The 16,709-nt window shown below is 35.7% G+C and overlaps 1 protein-coding gene across 9 annotated transcripts in view; it reads right to left on the reverse strand.

The window, feature by feature from the left end:
- Positions 1–16,709, reverse strand: part of LOC150094194 (heterogeneous nuclear ribonucleoprotein R-like) — a 398,929-nt gene that overhangs the window by 254,949 nt on the left and 127,271 nt on the right. For all 9 annotated transcript variants that reach the window (XM_090412071.1, XM_090412070.1, XM_090412068.1 and 6 more), the window contains one exon: positions 10,542–10,771. In XM_090412071.1, the coding sequence (XP_090268197.1) occupies positions 10,542–10,771 (230 nt within the window). The remainder of the gene's footprint in view (positions 1–10,541; positions 10,772–16,709) is intronic.

Raw genomic sequence — 16,709 nt, forward strand, 5'->3', positions numbered from 1 at the left:
TTATAAACTTTGTTATTTTACTCCTAACCCAAGTAAGCAAACAGTTAAGTTCGCACTTGAACGTAGCTCAAGTCTAAAGGTGGTGCAACACCAGGGCAACTCACTGTAAAGGTGGGTAAAGCTCTGATCACTAATCTTAGTATTTTCCATAATGTAAAGCACATCTCACTAAGAGATGTATACTGCAATACATTATGGGTGGGGTCACTACCCAGACCAGTTTCAACCTTTTTTGAGGTCTCCTCAGTGAATAGCTAGACCCAAAATACCAAGGTTTTAGTAATACAGAGCCTTATCAACTTTACCTATACAAGTTGCTACAAGGTGTTTTTATTTTGAATAAGAATCTCTGGAGGAGATATAGATGTAAATAAGTTTATAAAAAAGTTTATAACCAAGTTTATAAAATTACTTCGTAACCCTAACATACATTACCCAAGGTAAAAAAACTTATTTACACACACACACACACACACACACATATATAATAACATTGATGAAATTATAAAAATATGAGAACTAACAATAAAAACAAGGTATTCAAATTAAACAGAAATGCTACAATTGTTACAATGGTGTGCCGACGATCACATAAGATAAATTTCAAAAATCAGTTTACGAATTAAATAAAAGAAGCCAACAATACCATCTAAAAATTTTAAAAAACAAAACATAATTAATGACATTTAAAGGAAAATCATGTTAGATTAAAAATAGTTATAAAAGATAATTTAAAAGAACAGTTATTCAGGCTGTGCACAATAAGGAAAACCTCATGTTGCAAGCTAAACGGAGTGAAACAGTACTGAGAAAGGATTAAAATAATATTTAATTCTTAGAATATTTCATCTCAGTCACAGACATCTTTAGGGAGTACAATACAAAACATAACACACATAAAGTGTTCATATGAAGAATGTTTCTATTTGGAATAAAGATAAAAATAAAAAAACTTAAAACCTTCTTTGGTCATCCACCAAGATTGGATGATCTTCCCAGAGTTCATAAAACCAGGTATTCCATTATGGCCAGACAGTACATGATGTCCCACTTATAAAATTTCTAAATTCTTATCCAATTTACTTCTTGAACTAGAAGAACTGCTTCTTCTTACATAAAAAACAGTTTAGATTTTAAAAATATAACTTCCTATCTTCATTTGCATGCTATAGATATTATTATTAGATATTATTAGATTAGATGTTTCCTTGTTTACTAATCTTCCTTTATCTGACACCATTAAATTACTTCAACAAGGATTTTCTTTAGATATTGTTAAACTATTTGATTTTGTAATACATTCTGATTATTTCTCCTTTAAAAACAAGTTATATCAAGAAATTGAAAGAACAGTAATGGGCAATCCTATTTTTCCTGCTATCAACAACTTCTTCATAGAACACTTTGAACAACTTATTTTTGATAACATTTCTTGTTATTATCCACATATCATCAGACATGTGGTTGATATTTTTGCAATCTGGAATGAACTCTTCCTCTGAACTGCAGCAGTTTCTTTCTAAATTAAATGCACTTCATCCCAGGATCAAATTCACCCTAGAAGAAGTAAATAAAGCAGGTAGCTTTTTTTTTTTTTTTTTTTTTTTTAGATATTTTCATTCTTCTTCAACCAGATGGTAGCCCATATTTCTCAGTTTTTCAGAAAAAGACTCATACATGCCATTATGTCCATACCGAATCTCATCACTATCCCAGGCAAAAGGCTGGAACTATTAAAATACTGGTTCACTGGGCCCACTCCTTATGTTCTTCTTCAGAAAAACTATTATAGAAAGTACAAGAATTCCACCTTTTTATGAAATGTTTTAATAATTCTTTCATCAAAAGAGCTTTTAATAGTTATCTCAGAAGAGGCATCTCTACCTCTTCAAATAAAGAAGAAATAACTCACATTCCTATCCCTTACATGCAAGGCATTAGGGAATGCAGAGCAAGTTTTAAAACCATTGAATATTTTTGTTGCCTTTCACCGCATCAGAAAAATCTTCAACTTTCTCGCATCTCCAAGTACAAGCTTCCGCCTCTCAATTATCTAGGTGTCTACTAGATTCCTTACTATTGTGGGTTATCTTATTTCAGATAAACAGGAAGATCTGCTTTTACTTGGCTGGAAGAACACAAAGCTTATATCAAATACCTTGAGCCTGAACAGTCTGGACTTGCAGAGCATGCTTTAAACACTAGACAGAGTTCATTTGAACAAGACAAGAGTTCTTCATAAAAGTCAGTTTCTCATGGCAAGCCTTTATAAAGAAACAAGAAACTTTACTTCAATGTCCTAACTTAAACAGATCCAATGGTCTACGTCTATCCTCATTATGGGAGATAGTACTTTTTAAATCAGGTAATACTTCTTAACTTTATATTATCTAAATATATATTTTTTTTATTAAAATAAGTTAGGAAATCACTAACCTTTTATAGCTATCTGGGAAGTTGGATAACCGAGAGAAGACCTCCACATAGCCTTTAAAGGAATGAGGAGAACCGACGAGGGCTGCTGACCTAATGTCCAATCCTTACCTTCTCGTGTTGCACCCTGTTAAGTATCTACCTGGATACTGAATGAACGAGGATGGGCTGACAATTTGGGAATTAGCTGACCAAATTGTATTCTTATTATCCTATGGCATGACTATAAACAATAAGTTACACGATAACCACAGTAATTAACTTTAATGAAATTAAAGTACAGATATTTTGTACTGAAAATAACAGTACATCATCAGTGCGTAGAAACAAGAAAATCAAAGAAACGGGAATACAAGGTACAAAAAAAAAAAAAAACAGTCGGTGGTTTACCAATTAAAAATTGTTCCGTGTGCTAGAAATTAATATTAATACATAATATTATTGAAAACTACTTTTGATGGTTACATAAAATAAGAATCTCCCAAACTTTTTGGGGGAGAGACAATCGTTCCAATTCAGATTTAGCTGATGTAAAAGGGATTTGCATTTTCTGTGAAAAGGCGTTCATATTTAAACCTACTTCTATGGAGAAGTCAAGGTTTATCCCACTGGATACTGTGTTCGGTTCCAGACCAGACTTTTTAAGGTTTCATGTATTCAATATAATACTGATGTTCTTTAATTCTTTTATTCCATAGAACTGCCTGTCTGCCCAAAGTATGTTAGAGGTAACAGTTTGTCTTTTGTAGATGGCAACAGATGAGAAATTTTGTTGATAGGAAAATATGTGGGAATGAGATGATTCTTTTTCAAAATGCTACCAATTGGTTCAGAGATGGCAGAAATATAAGGGATTGGAATCCTGTGGTCTGTTAAAAAATTCTGAGGTGTTGGAACATAGGAGTCAATTATCTGCTGGATTTGATTAGGGTTGTAACCAGTAAATTCCATTAACGTTTTGACAGTGAGGAGTTCTTGTTGTAAGCTCGAGGGAGAGGAGCAAACATGTGCTCTATTAATTAAAGACTTGATAACACCAATTTTTTTAGAGGTGTGATGAGCAAACTTTTGATGAATGTATCTGCTAATAAAGGTAGGTTTTCGATAGACACTTGATGACAAAGAACTAGAGGATGTGCGTGTAAGGAGGATGTCCAAGAATGGTAAACTACCAGCCTTTTCTTTTTCCATGGTGAATTGAATGCGTGGGTGAAGGCTATTGATCTGTTGTAGGAAACTGGTAAGTTCATTTTCAGAATAAGGGGAAACAGCAAAGACATCCATCAACATAATGAAATTAATGAGAGTTGGGGATGAATGGATGAGAACAGGGTATCTTCCAGATGGTTCAAAAAATAATTTGCCAAAGGCGGAGACAGAGGACTCCACGTTTGACAGAAGGTGGAGTCCTCTGTCTCCACCAGACAGAAGACACTACCCATGGTAGTGCCTTCAACTTGTCTATAGAAGTTGTTTTTCCAACTGAAATATCATGATTCTATAACAAATTCAAAAATCTTTGCAACATCAGGAGGGTAGTTATCATATAGTTAAATAACAGCATCAGATAATTGAATGTTGATAAAGAGGGAAATAATGTGATAGGGTGTGTTGATGGTAGTACTGCATTTGAAGAGTTCTGAAAGATAAGTTATTTAGTTTTTTAAAACAATAGCATTATTAGTCTAAAATTGTGATAGAATTAGAATATATTGCAGAGTTAATTAGTTTAGCTTAAAAAGTTTGTTTTAAATAGAGTTAACACCCCAATCAGCCATGACGTCTATAGACGTTCAGTAAAATCTGGATGGCAATTTGGGATTTAACCGAGCAAATTGTATTCTTATTGGTTAAACCAAAATAAAAAATGATGGTACAACATGACAAAATTTCATGCTGGCTGGGGGGTCGCCTGATTAAACAAGGCCCCCGTTGTTTTTGCCAGAGAACCAGGGCAAACAGCGAAAAGTCAGCTACTGGAACAAATCTGAAAACACATCCCAACTCAACATTACCAGAGTTAAAGATTGGTACTATCAACATAAGACGCCTCAATGGCAAAGAAATGGAACTAACTGAGGAATTAGATAAGTACCAGATCGACATTATAGGGGTGACTGAAACAAAAAAGACAAAAACTGGTGATGACAATGACAATCAAGGTAAAGAAGGAGTAGCCATAGTATTCAACACAAAATACGAGGCTAATTTGGTGTGAGATTAATGTCAGCAGAACAAAATTTACAGTTGGGTGCTGCTATAGACCAGGCGATAAAATAGATGATGGAGACAGTATGCATAGGAAATAGACTCAATGAGTGGAGGACAGGTAATTATTATGGGGAATTTCAACTATGGTAACATTGATTGGAGAGAGGAGAGGACAAACGGGAGGAAGGAAATGAATTTTATGCAGTTACTAAGGGATAACTACCTGAGATAGCATGTAATGGAATATACTAGGGGTTCGAGAGTGCTTAACCTAGTAATTGCATCCGAGAAATAGACTATTATAAATATGACCATATTCCCAGCAATTGGTCAGAGTGATCATAAGGTCTTGACCCGAGAAGTAGCTAAATGCGTAGAATTTTCAATTAACACAGGGTACATGTGGAATTACCGGGTTGGTAAGTATGATAAACTTAGGAAATTTCTTGGATCAGTGCCATGGCATGTTAAACTGCAAAGGATCGATGTTGATAGTGCATGGAAAGTGATTAACGAGTGTTTAAGGGGAGGTAATGGCTGACTGCATATCTAGAGTCCGGAGAGTAAATCAAGTGGGAATTAAATGGATGAATAACACCATTAAGCTTGCGCTGCAAAAAAAGAAACAATTGTGGATGAAATTTAAGGAGAAAGGTGACCTGAAAGCACACAAACAGTATAAAGCACAAGCCAGAATGGTAACTATTGGTAAGAAAATCAAAAGCAGATTATGAAGGGAAATTAGCAATGCAAGCAAAAGTGAATTCCAAATACTGCTATTTAATTTGTTCATTAATGATATAGGAAAGGATCTGAGAGGAACTGTTCATTTATTTGCTGATGATGCAAAGTTGGATAGAGCAATAGTGAATGCATATGATGTCAAAATTTTGCAGGATGATTTGGAATGATTAGCAGTCTAGGCTAATGAGAATGGATGTCAGTTTAATGTAGCAAAGTGTAAGGTTATGCATTTTGGGGTGAAAAAATTAGCAGCAGTATATCACATTGGTGGAACTCTACTCCAGGAGGTTGATGAAGCCAGAGATTTGGGTGTGTTAGTGGATTGGGTGTTGAAGTTTAGGGAGCACACAGCAAAAGTGGCTAAATCAGCTCATCAGATCGCTTGGTTATTACTGAATGCTTTGACAAGCAGAGATAAGCAAGTTATTGTTCCTCTTTATCGAGCCTTGATAAGACCCCACTTGACTACTGTGCCCAGATCTGGGTACCTGGGTTTCTTCTTAATGGGGAGGAGTTAGAGAGAATGCTGAGGCGAGTGACCAAGATGATAGCTGGTCTATGGAATGAACCTTACGAGAAGAGGTTGAACATCTGTGGGTTACAGAAATTGGTTGATATGCAGAAAAGGGGTGATATGATTGAGACATTCAAATTACTGAAGGGTTTTTACAAGATTAATTCAGAGGAAATTTTTCAGAACAGGTCTGGTGATGGGAGAACTAGGGGCCATCCATGAAACTGAGCAAAAGTGTAGTTAGCAAGTGTGTTAAGAACTAGGTTTTTTACTTGGAGAGTGGTGAATGAGTGGAATAAGCTGCCAGAATTTGTTGCAGGTGCCATGACTGTAAATGAGTTCAAAGCAAAGTATGATAGATACTGTGTGAATGCCGAATAGCTGTTCTTGATATGGACTCATCGAGGGCCTCCCACGATGAGTCTAAGGACTCCTTGGAGTTGCCCATAATAATAATAATGTGAAAGCTGACTAACAAATCCTACTCTTGTATTTGAGAAAATCCTTGATTTTCTCAAGGATATTAGGAAAGAACTTAACATTGTAAGCATCCAGGAACGTGTTAGCAGAGCTAATCTCAGATGGTGTGGTCACTTAAATAGAATGGCAAAACAAGTGTTCTCTGTCAGGAAAAACAAGAAGTGTTCTCTCTGAGTCTTTTTCCTGGCAGGTTGGCAGGAAAAAGACACAGAAGAAGATCGAGATATACGAGGGTGGTCTGAAAGGTTCTCAGCCTAACAATGAAAAAACTAATTTATAATTTCAAAATTATTTTTATTTATCAACATAATTCCATTAAGACTAATACATTTATTCCAGCGATGCTCCAGCGCCATTATTCCGTCCCTGTAGTGGTTCTCAGGAAGATCTGCAAAATACCCCTCAACAGCTGCAATCACCTCTTGATTCGAAGAAAAACGCTGACCAGCAAGGAAGTTTTAATTTTGGGAAGAGACAGAAGTCAGAAGGAGCCAAATCTGAGGAATAAGGTGATGTTCCAACAATTCAGAGTGCAGATCCCTTAATTTTCCCATTGCCAAAACACTTTTATGGGCAGGTGCATTGTCCTCATGAAAGATGATTTTTTCTTCTTCTACAAACCTACGTCTTTTCTCACAAATTTTTTTGTCCAGTCTGGTTAAAAGATTGGAATAATATTCCCTTGTTATTGTTTTACCCTTTTCAAGATAATTAATAAACAGAATGCCTTTAGCATCCCAAAACACCGATGTCATGACCTTTCCTGCTGATGGAACCGACTTTGCTTTCTTTGGTGCTAAACAGCTGGCTGCTGTCCACTGTTTTGACTGCTGTTTAGATTCTGGTGTGTAATGGTGAATCCAAGTCTCCTCCATAGTAATAAATCGACGCACAAAATCAGTTTTATTCTTCTTAAAACGCTCCAAACACTGTTCAGAAATTTTCATGCGAGTGCATTTTTGATCTACTGTTAGCAAGTGCAGCACCCATCTTGCGCAAATCTTTTTCATTTGCAATTTTCATGCAAAATATATCCTACACATTCTTTTGAAATGCCTATACTATCAGCAATTTCACGCATTTTGACTCGCCAATCATCCAATACCATATGGTGCGCTTGATCAATGATTTCTGGTGTTGTTACACTTTTTGGACGTCCTTCACGTGGATCACCTTCAAGGCTGGTACGGCCACGTTTAAACTTGGTAGCCCATTTCTTAATTGTCGAAAACGAAGGAGAAGAGTGCCCATAAACTTTTATGAACTTCAAATGAATTTCTTTTGGCAGTAAACCTCCTTTTACAAAGAATTTTAAAACCACACCATACTCAATTTTATCCATTTCAAGGGATGCAGACACACTTTAGCTTCAGACAACTGTATAACACCAACTACTTGATAGAATGACTTGCAATTTCACATGAATGCTTTGACAACCGTACCAACTTAGAAGAGAAAAAAAAAAATATTTTGTCGATAGTGTTGCCATCTATGTTCTAGGCTGAGAACTTTTCAGACCACCCCTGTAGATAGATTTATCAGCCTTCAATAAATAAGAATGTGTAAGATGAATGTGACCATGCAGAGCCTAGCAAGAACAACTTCCTAACTTCTGTTCTTACATTGACTAGACTGCCAATGCTTAATCTCATGCAATTTATTTTTTTTTCAGTGTTTCCTGCCAGGAGTATTGCCAATGGGCAATTAACTTTGATTTTATAAACTGTGTGAAGTCAGTATGTGGGACCATCAAACAATATACCAAAAAAGTAAGAGCTGATTTGGCAGATGCTTCCACAATGTCATTTCCCGTTATTCCAATGTGGCTGGGAATCCAGCAAACTGAACGTCAAAATTAAGAGTCTTCATTTTGTACAAGAGTTGTAACATCCAACCAAGCACTGGATCTGGAGAGGAGATAGCTATAAAGAACTCAAAAAGTCTGTGTAAAGTACAGACTTGTGGTAGGAGTTTTCTTTGATATCAGGTTCCAGCTGAATGGCATGCAACTCTGTTGTATGATTACTGCAATCAAGTGGGATCTGGTTAGACATAATAATATTAGTAAACATAGCAGCACAGCCAACAGCAACCTCTCTGATCTCGAACCATCAGTATCGATGCGCAAGAAATCAGAGTAGACTGCTTTGTGTGCATTGACCACTGAAGGTAGACATGAGAGTGTATGAGACTTCCTACTGCAACAGATATCTTGGATATCTGTTGCAGTAGGAAGGTAAATACAACATACTGTTTTAAGAGTTCCGACATAGAATCACACAGCAACTGCCTCTATGCTGATATTAAGTGGGACTTGCTGGGAGATATGGTCACCCACTAGAACTGCAACTTCTTGGTGATCAGGCCCATCTGCTGTCAGGTCTTGCAAATCAAATAATAGTTGCATTTTATAAAGCTGGATCGTCACAGGTTTCAAGTATATTTCTTGCATAAAGAAGCATACTGGTTTAGAATTCTGGAAAAGGCCTTGATGTCATTGAGGTTTTGAGTCTCCGTGGCATAGACAAATCCCTTTGATCTGGTTGACCTGGGTTCGATTCCCATCTATGATGTGAGGAATCCCGTCTGTGATGTGAGTCGGTCTCAAATGGAGATAGAGGGTTTCTCCACCCCAGAAATTTGGGTTTTTTGCCCCTCAGAAGAGTCAAACCGGTCCCGTGAACACACAGATCTACAGTCATAAAACATATATATACTTAATCCCTTATCAGGAGGGCTTACCCCCCCCCCCAAAAAAAAGGGGGGGTTTCCATACAAATATTATTAATAATGTTTTGTTGGAATCCACGACAACTGCATTGTAGAAATGTTGTCATTATTTGGTGGTATCATATAGCTTCCTATGTTGAGAGGTTTGTTTTCATTAGGTTTGGATTTTTTCTTTTTGAAGAATTGTGTATAGCCAATGTCCATCATTTCTTCTACATCATGAAAAATATTCAAGATATCATCATATTAGACTCATATGACATCATCATATTATTTGTTTCATCTTCCTATAAAGGAGTGAGGCTAATTCATGCTATCTGTTAATGGATCATCCATTTGAGGGCTAGATGCTTGTATTTGATCCTATATGGTGGAACTTCCATTATTTTTTTTAATAAGAGGATTTGCATTGAGTGGGACTATTTTCGGTATGTCCTTAGCAGTGAGTCATAGCATTCAGGGATATTGTAATTGTGAGAAGGCAGCATTGACATATGTGTCATCAACACTAACACTACTGACACTTTCTTTACACTGTGGATCATACCAACCCATTCAAGATTCCTCTCATCTTCAAATGTTAAAATTTTACAGTAATATGAATATATCATCCACAAGTCAATGAATTCTCTTTATTTTTTCTAGTCAGGGATTGGTTCACAGAAGGAGAAGAAGTCTTCTTTTCAAGTAGTCTGTTTTTAAACAGACATGTGCATATGAAAATAAATCTTAAAGAAGCTGAAAGAGTCTCATTACATGAAACATTAGTTACAAGACTGACCAAATCTAGAATAGCTGCTTGAATAGAATAGAATTGCCATTTGATTCCACATTTATATCTTTCATGGTAATAAGGAAATCTTGAGGTTTTGAAGGGAGAAGTTTTATAATCATTGTGTGTGTGTGCGCGTGCGTGCATGCGCAGCTCAAACTGGAATTCTTAGATTTTCAAAACTTATTGTCTTAGACTCACCAAGGTAAAAGAGAACTGGTTTTCATATAAATCTCATTTGATCTTATGAAAGAACTGTTAACTTTATCCACATAGTATGTTGCATTTGTTAAATGTATGTGTTCCATTGATAGTTTACCTGGCATGTTAATGAAAAAAACTGATTTCCCAGAGAGAGAGGAAAAAAAAAAATGCCATCTATATCTTAGACCAAGTAATTGACATACAGTTGATAAGCAATTATAATTTTTTCATAATTGTATACAGAATTGCATCCAACATCTTCTTAACAAACACGAAATCATCACTAATGAATAGGCTACACACTTTTTTGGCAATTTAAGGATACCAAGAATTTCATTTAATTTAGATAATTCTTAGCTTCCTATGAGATACAGCTCTGTGAAGAAGCTGTATCTCATAGGAAGAAGGAGAAATATCTTGTGAAGAAGGAGAAAAAGAGAAAAACAAAAGTACCTTAATCTTCTCTTCATCTGGTCCCTTTGTTGATCCAGAGCCTGTGTTCCCTGGGAGTTTAACCTTCTGTCTATAAGTTTTCATGACCCCACACAAATAAGCACTCTTGTTAGATACGTGTTCTAAACTGCTATCCAGGAACTGTTTCAATACTGTCATAGCACCATCCACAGGGAATTCTTTCAGGGCATCCAATGCTCTCTCATCAAGATCAGAGTAGGCTAATTTTCCTAATGAAAAATGATAAAATGAAAATGAAAAAAAATCTTCTCTCTCACCTTTTAAGTTAACAAAAATAACACGAGAAAATTAGTAAACAAAGAAATAAATCTTTTAGTTAAACATAAAATAGGCTTTTGTGCAGCGTTGCTGAAAAACTATAACATTCAACTATTCAAAAAAATAACATTAATGTAATGTAAAATTACACATTAACACCTTAATGTACGTAAAATTACACATTAACACCTTAATGTACGTAAAACAACACATTAATGCTATTTGTGCCTAGTGTCATTTTGCTTCCTGTCACGTCTGGGAATTGATATATAAAAAAAAAAGACAATTGCATTTAATTCATTGTATGCAACACTGGATTAATCCAAGAAAGATACCGATATGTTAAAGAACATGGTAGGTAGAAACAGATTAATATTTCATGCTAGGCAATTCTTCTGAGGAAATGCTTACATTTCGTGAATTACAAATCTTAAAAATAAGAGGAGAAAATGGTATACACAGTGTGCCCGTTAAGTAATGAGATTGATTAATTTTTCTTATAGAACAGCCCTTAGAATAAAAGTAACAAATGTGTTTATAATTTTGACTGCTAGAGTGTGTTTTAATAACAGTTGCAACTTTTCAATCAGGTGACACATCAGCTTCATGTGGCAACCGCTGAATTAAGACAGCGTGAGTGAAGCATGTCAGAAGCTGCTTCTACTTCAGAGCAAAGAGTTCTGATAAAAGTTTACTGTAAATTAGGGATAAACTGCTACAGAAGTGTACCATATCTAAAAAAAAAACGTTTACAAATCACTGACGGACTAAGCACAAGTGTTCCATTGGTTTTCAACATTTAAAGATGGGAGGGAGTCCCTGCAGGATGAACCACACTGTGGACAGCCAGTTTCTGCATGGACAAATAAAAATGTGGTGAAACTAGGGAAATTTTTGCCCATGACAAGCAAATAACCACTAAGCTACTCGTTGTACAACTTGGTGTTGGTAAGGAAACGGCCAGATTAATCTTAGAAAGAGATATGCACAAGAGGACGATTTGTTTGAGGTCTGTGCTGTACACAGTGACATTCAAACACAGAGAGACCACCAAGTTGCAGGTTGTCAAAATTTCATCCATGAAATTGATCAAGATTGCCAGCGATGAAAAGTTAGTGTATTCAGTTTGATCCAGAAAATGAAATAATGCCAGAGCATGGAATGATATGGAACATCTTCTCCCCAGCAGAAGAAAGTCAGGTTACAAAAATCGTATGTCAAGACAATGACAACTTTTTTTGCATTGCTAATTTGTTCCGGAGCGCACCACAGTGAACGGTCAGTATTATTTAGGAGTAATGCAACATCTGTATGTGTGCATGCAACATGTCAGGAAAGAACTGCTCCACATTGGTTTCAGTTGCACAACAATGCACCTGTGCACTGTGTGCTGCCTATTTCTGGCTTCAAAGTCAATCTGTAATTGATCATCACACCTATTCACCAGATTTGGCTCCCGCACACTTTTTCCTCTTCCCAAAGATAAAGTATTCCTTGAAAGAGGGGGGTGCACTGAGGAGATCCAACGTGGTGTGACTCAGAAACTGAAGGAGGTTCCCATTCAGGACTTCCACTGTGCCTTCGAACAGCTGTATGACAGATGTAAACGTTGTGCAGAGTTGGAGAGAGATTATTTTGAATCTGTTATAATAATCAATTCCAAATATAGTTCTTTGTTTTGATATAACTGTCTCATTACTTAACAGGAACACTGTGTATGATTAAAGTTGAGGAGGCTGTTAGTAAACTGAATCAAACTTAATTATTCTTGAAAGTAAAGCAATACTGGGTATATAAACAAAATTCAAGGAGGCCCTGGAAAATTAATTTTTAGACAATCATTTCAGTATGGCCAGTATCCTTTTCAGTTAGTAAAACATCCTCTGTTCCAGCAGATAGTGTCAGAAATAATCAAGAATAGTTTTACTTAAGATTCTCCAGATTGACAGTGCTACATTAGCACTGTTTTCTTGTATCAGATTAAATACCAATTCTAACCATTATTTTGTATAACCTTTCTTATATTCTCTGAATGTGTTAACGTGGAAGTTAACTTATATTGAGCCTAACTCTGAAAACAGGAAAAATCTTATCAAATAGATAAGAAAAATCTTATCAAATAGATTTGATAAGATTTTTCTTATCAAATAATGAACAAAAGTCAGCAGCAAGCATCTTCAAACAATCAACAAGCCTAACATTCTTTCAAAAAAAAAAGCCAACATAATAAATCCAATGTTCATGATCAGAAGAAAATGATTTGGTTTACATCAGCAATGGAATATGTACCATGGAAATATTCCAACTCTCACTATGCCTCTCAACATTTCCATGGTATTCATATATGTATACAAGATATTCATGTATACAAATCTCCACTGAAATCTACTACTAGCAAGAGATAAAAAAAAAAAAGGCCCATCTACAGTGTCAATAGTCATCTGGTTTTCTATATTTGGAATTTTCAAAGTTAGATTTCGATCTGATTATGTTCATTTTGTAGCTATTCTGAGCTGAAATGGGGATGAGAGCATTTTTTTTCTGGCATGCTGAATTTTTTACCACAATTCCTGCAACACCCGGTTGAAGAATGAAGAGTAGAATACCATTGGATTATTTCCTTTGCAATTGTTCAAATCAAACAAGCAGAAACAAACATCCCACTTGGCAGCACCGGTGGCAAAAGTCACAAGAGAAGGGAAAGCCACTGCATAGAAGAGGTAGTTAGGATGAGGTTATACTCTGAATGGCCAAGAGGTGGTCTGGCATTTAAAGCATATTTGGAAAGAACGATGTTTGATTCTGACTGGTAAATGGAAGAAATTGAATTAGGGGATGACTGCTAACAGCAAATGCCAGTGCTTCTTACAGCTTGATCAATGGAAATGAAAACAGAACATACTTTGAGATGTGGACATTAACCAGGAAGATGACTACTGTTGGTCTTTCTTCCTTAAAAAAATGTATTATTAATATGTATTAGTATTGATGATTCAGAAACTGTACTTTACAGATTAGCTATTTCATGTCAATGCATGAACCCAATAAACAGGTTAGTGGTCTCACAAAGTGTGATGATAGTCATCCACCACCTAAACTTGTGGAGCAACGTGCCTGGATTGGAAAATCTAGTATATTTAGGCTTAGGTGCTGGTATGCATTCATGTTGTACTTTAAAGTACAGCACAAAAAGGAATAATTAAACAAAAGGCTCAACTGTTTCAATATTTTGTCATAGTCGTTGAGACATCTCAGAGTCAGAAATCTTACACCAGGTGTGCGTACTGAACGGACTGCATAATCCATTCAGTACGCACCACCGTGAGCTCACAGCTATGCATTGGTTTTAATATTGCTTTAACAATATTTAAAGTGATGAATATAGTATATTTGTGTATGAATGTGTGTTTATTTATTTTTGATATATTTATACCATGTACAAGAGATAAGCTGTGCTATTCATGGCGTTGATGCAAACAAGAACAGTTAATAAAAATTGTGGAAGAGAACACACCAGACTGTGAGGCCAAACAGAAGTAGTCAGTATCAAAATTTTCACTTTAAGACAATTAGTTGACATGGGAACATAACAAGGATCTGTATTTAAATTTAATAGATCTGAAAAGGCATATTATTATTATTACATGACACCTCCAGGAAGTTCAAAGACTCATCGAGGGAGGGAACCTGCTCTACAGCTCTGTCTCAACCAACCGCCACCACCATTAGTATTTCCACAGACAATCACATACATCCATGCCTACAGTGGGATTTAAACCCATAGCCTTTTGGCTGAAGAGCAGATATGCTAACCACTCGGCCAAGCAGGTCGGCTAATATATAAGCAAGGTGTCAAGAGACAGCGAAAACAGTGTTTAAACCAATTTTTGATACCCCAGCACACAGGATCAATTGGAAAATCAATCAAAAGTACTGCACAGAAGCTTCTACAAGTCAGAGGTTGTTCTGGAATCAACAGAAGCCTTAAAACATACTCCAAACCTTAACAAGTATGGCTGTATAAATCTACCAAAGCTTTGAGAGACAGTCATCCTAAGACCAAATTAATATATTTTTTTATCATTTTTTTTTTTTTCAAAACTTTGGACTACTGTTTTTTTTTTATATATATATAATTTAAATGGTGCCTAATTAGGACTTTAGTCTTGTGTTGCACGCTGCAATTACTTATACTAGCCCCACTGTTACAGATTGTGGTTGTCTCGCTATTGTAACAAACTTTGTTTGTGTGCTCTGAAGTTGCTGGATATAATACCAGCGAAATATTAGCTTTTAAGTTAAAGTGTTATTTTCTTAACAATCTGTGTTCGCATCAATACCGTTAAAATCCAATTCAACGTGTGCTATGAACACATAAGCCTTTCCACACAGTCAATATGTGGTTTGCATCACATATTGCAGTTGTATACCTTCTGCAACGAAGGTATACAACTCTTGATGCCTCGTTATGATAAGTGCCTATACAACGGCAGAAATTATGTAGAAAAGGAGTGAAAAATGTCTACTTTAATTTCCAATAAAGTTTTTTTCGTAAATATATTTTTGCTTCTCTGAGAGCTCGTCGGAACTTACTTTCTGGATGTCCCCCGTAAATCAGACGAAGAGTTGTTTCGATGTGAACATCAGTTTTATTCATGTAATGCTGATCCTGTTTCACATTTGATGTTGTAAATAGTGTTTTGTATGTTTATCTTACGTTTCACATTACTACAAAATATGCAGTATTCAACAAAATGAAACACTGCCAATGAGAGGATGGATATGCATGCATCATTTTATCTTTAAAGCACTTTCTTAAACTGTGTTAGAACTTTAAGGTTCTGCAAAAACTTGTAGGGGTTCCTCAGAGCATATAGATATTTATAACTCATCCAAGTCTTCAAAATCAATGTCAGCCATTAATTCAACTACTAGTGGACACTAGGGCAAAGCTTGGCTACCTACCGTATTCAAATACAAATTGTTGGTAGATATTAACTACTACTGATTAAGTACAGAAAGTGGCTGCGTACCAATTTCTAAAAGTTAGTTAAGACTAAAAAGTTCTGTACGTTGCTTTTGGGGAATAAAAGTTTTGAAGACTTCTATTGTTTCTTACACATCTTCAGGACATTACCAGTAAGGCGTGTGCCATTAATGTGTACATTTTCTTTCCAACGAAAACCTCATACTCTTAAATGAAATATAAACGACAGTTCTGTTTCATTCATTGAATTTATAACTATATTTCTTTCAAGTTAACAGTATCTGTAAATACAACTGTTTTTACAGATGGAGCATGACGTGTTACATAGCATCAGAGATAGATCAGAATGAACATAAGGCACATCATCAAGTAAAATAATTCAAATTAAAGATGCAAAGAAATTATAATCTTGTTTAATCCTTTATCCAAGTGTAAGCAAACAAAGTTTGCATGTGAAATATCTTCACAACTAGGCTATTCGTATACAGGGGCTAGTGACTTCTCATTAATTGCCTTAGTATATCCCCCATAAAGGATGTGTATAATACAAAGCATTATACACATCCTTTTGCTTGTACAAACGCGTATGTGTGTGTAATGCTATGTATTATCCATAAAACAATTCATTTTACCAAATTTTGTCTCCACACAAATTTTGCATTCAACATTCATTCTTGGCAAAAAGCATTTTTACTTTTCCAACACCTCTTTTCACAAACTTCCCCTGACTTTTTTCTCCCATACTGAATCAGCTTAAGTTTTCTGCAGTGTGAGGTGTGTGAGAGAGAGAGAGAGAGAGAGGGGAGGGGGTTTGATATCAATTATTACAAATTTCATTATACCTTTAGAATAAATTCAGCCTAAGTTAGTTTATAATTGAGTGTGGCACATTTCTGATATAC

This window comes from Typopeltis vanoorti, chromosome 22, assembly GCF_054136105.1.
Source record: "Typopeltis vanoorti isolate ZY-2024b chromosome 22, IOZ_Tvanoo_1.0, whole genome shotgun sequence".
Classification (NCBI taxonomy): domain Eukaryota; kingdom Metazoa; phylum Arthropoda; class Arachnida; order Uropygi; family Thelyphonidae; genus Typopeltis; species Typopeltis vanoorti.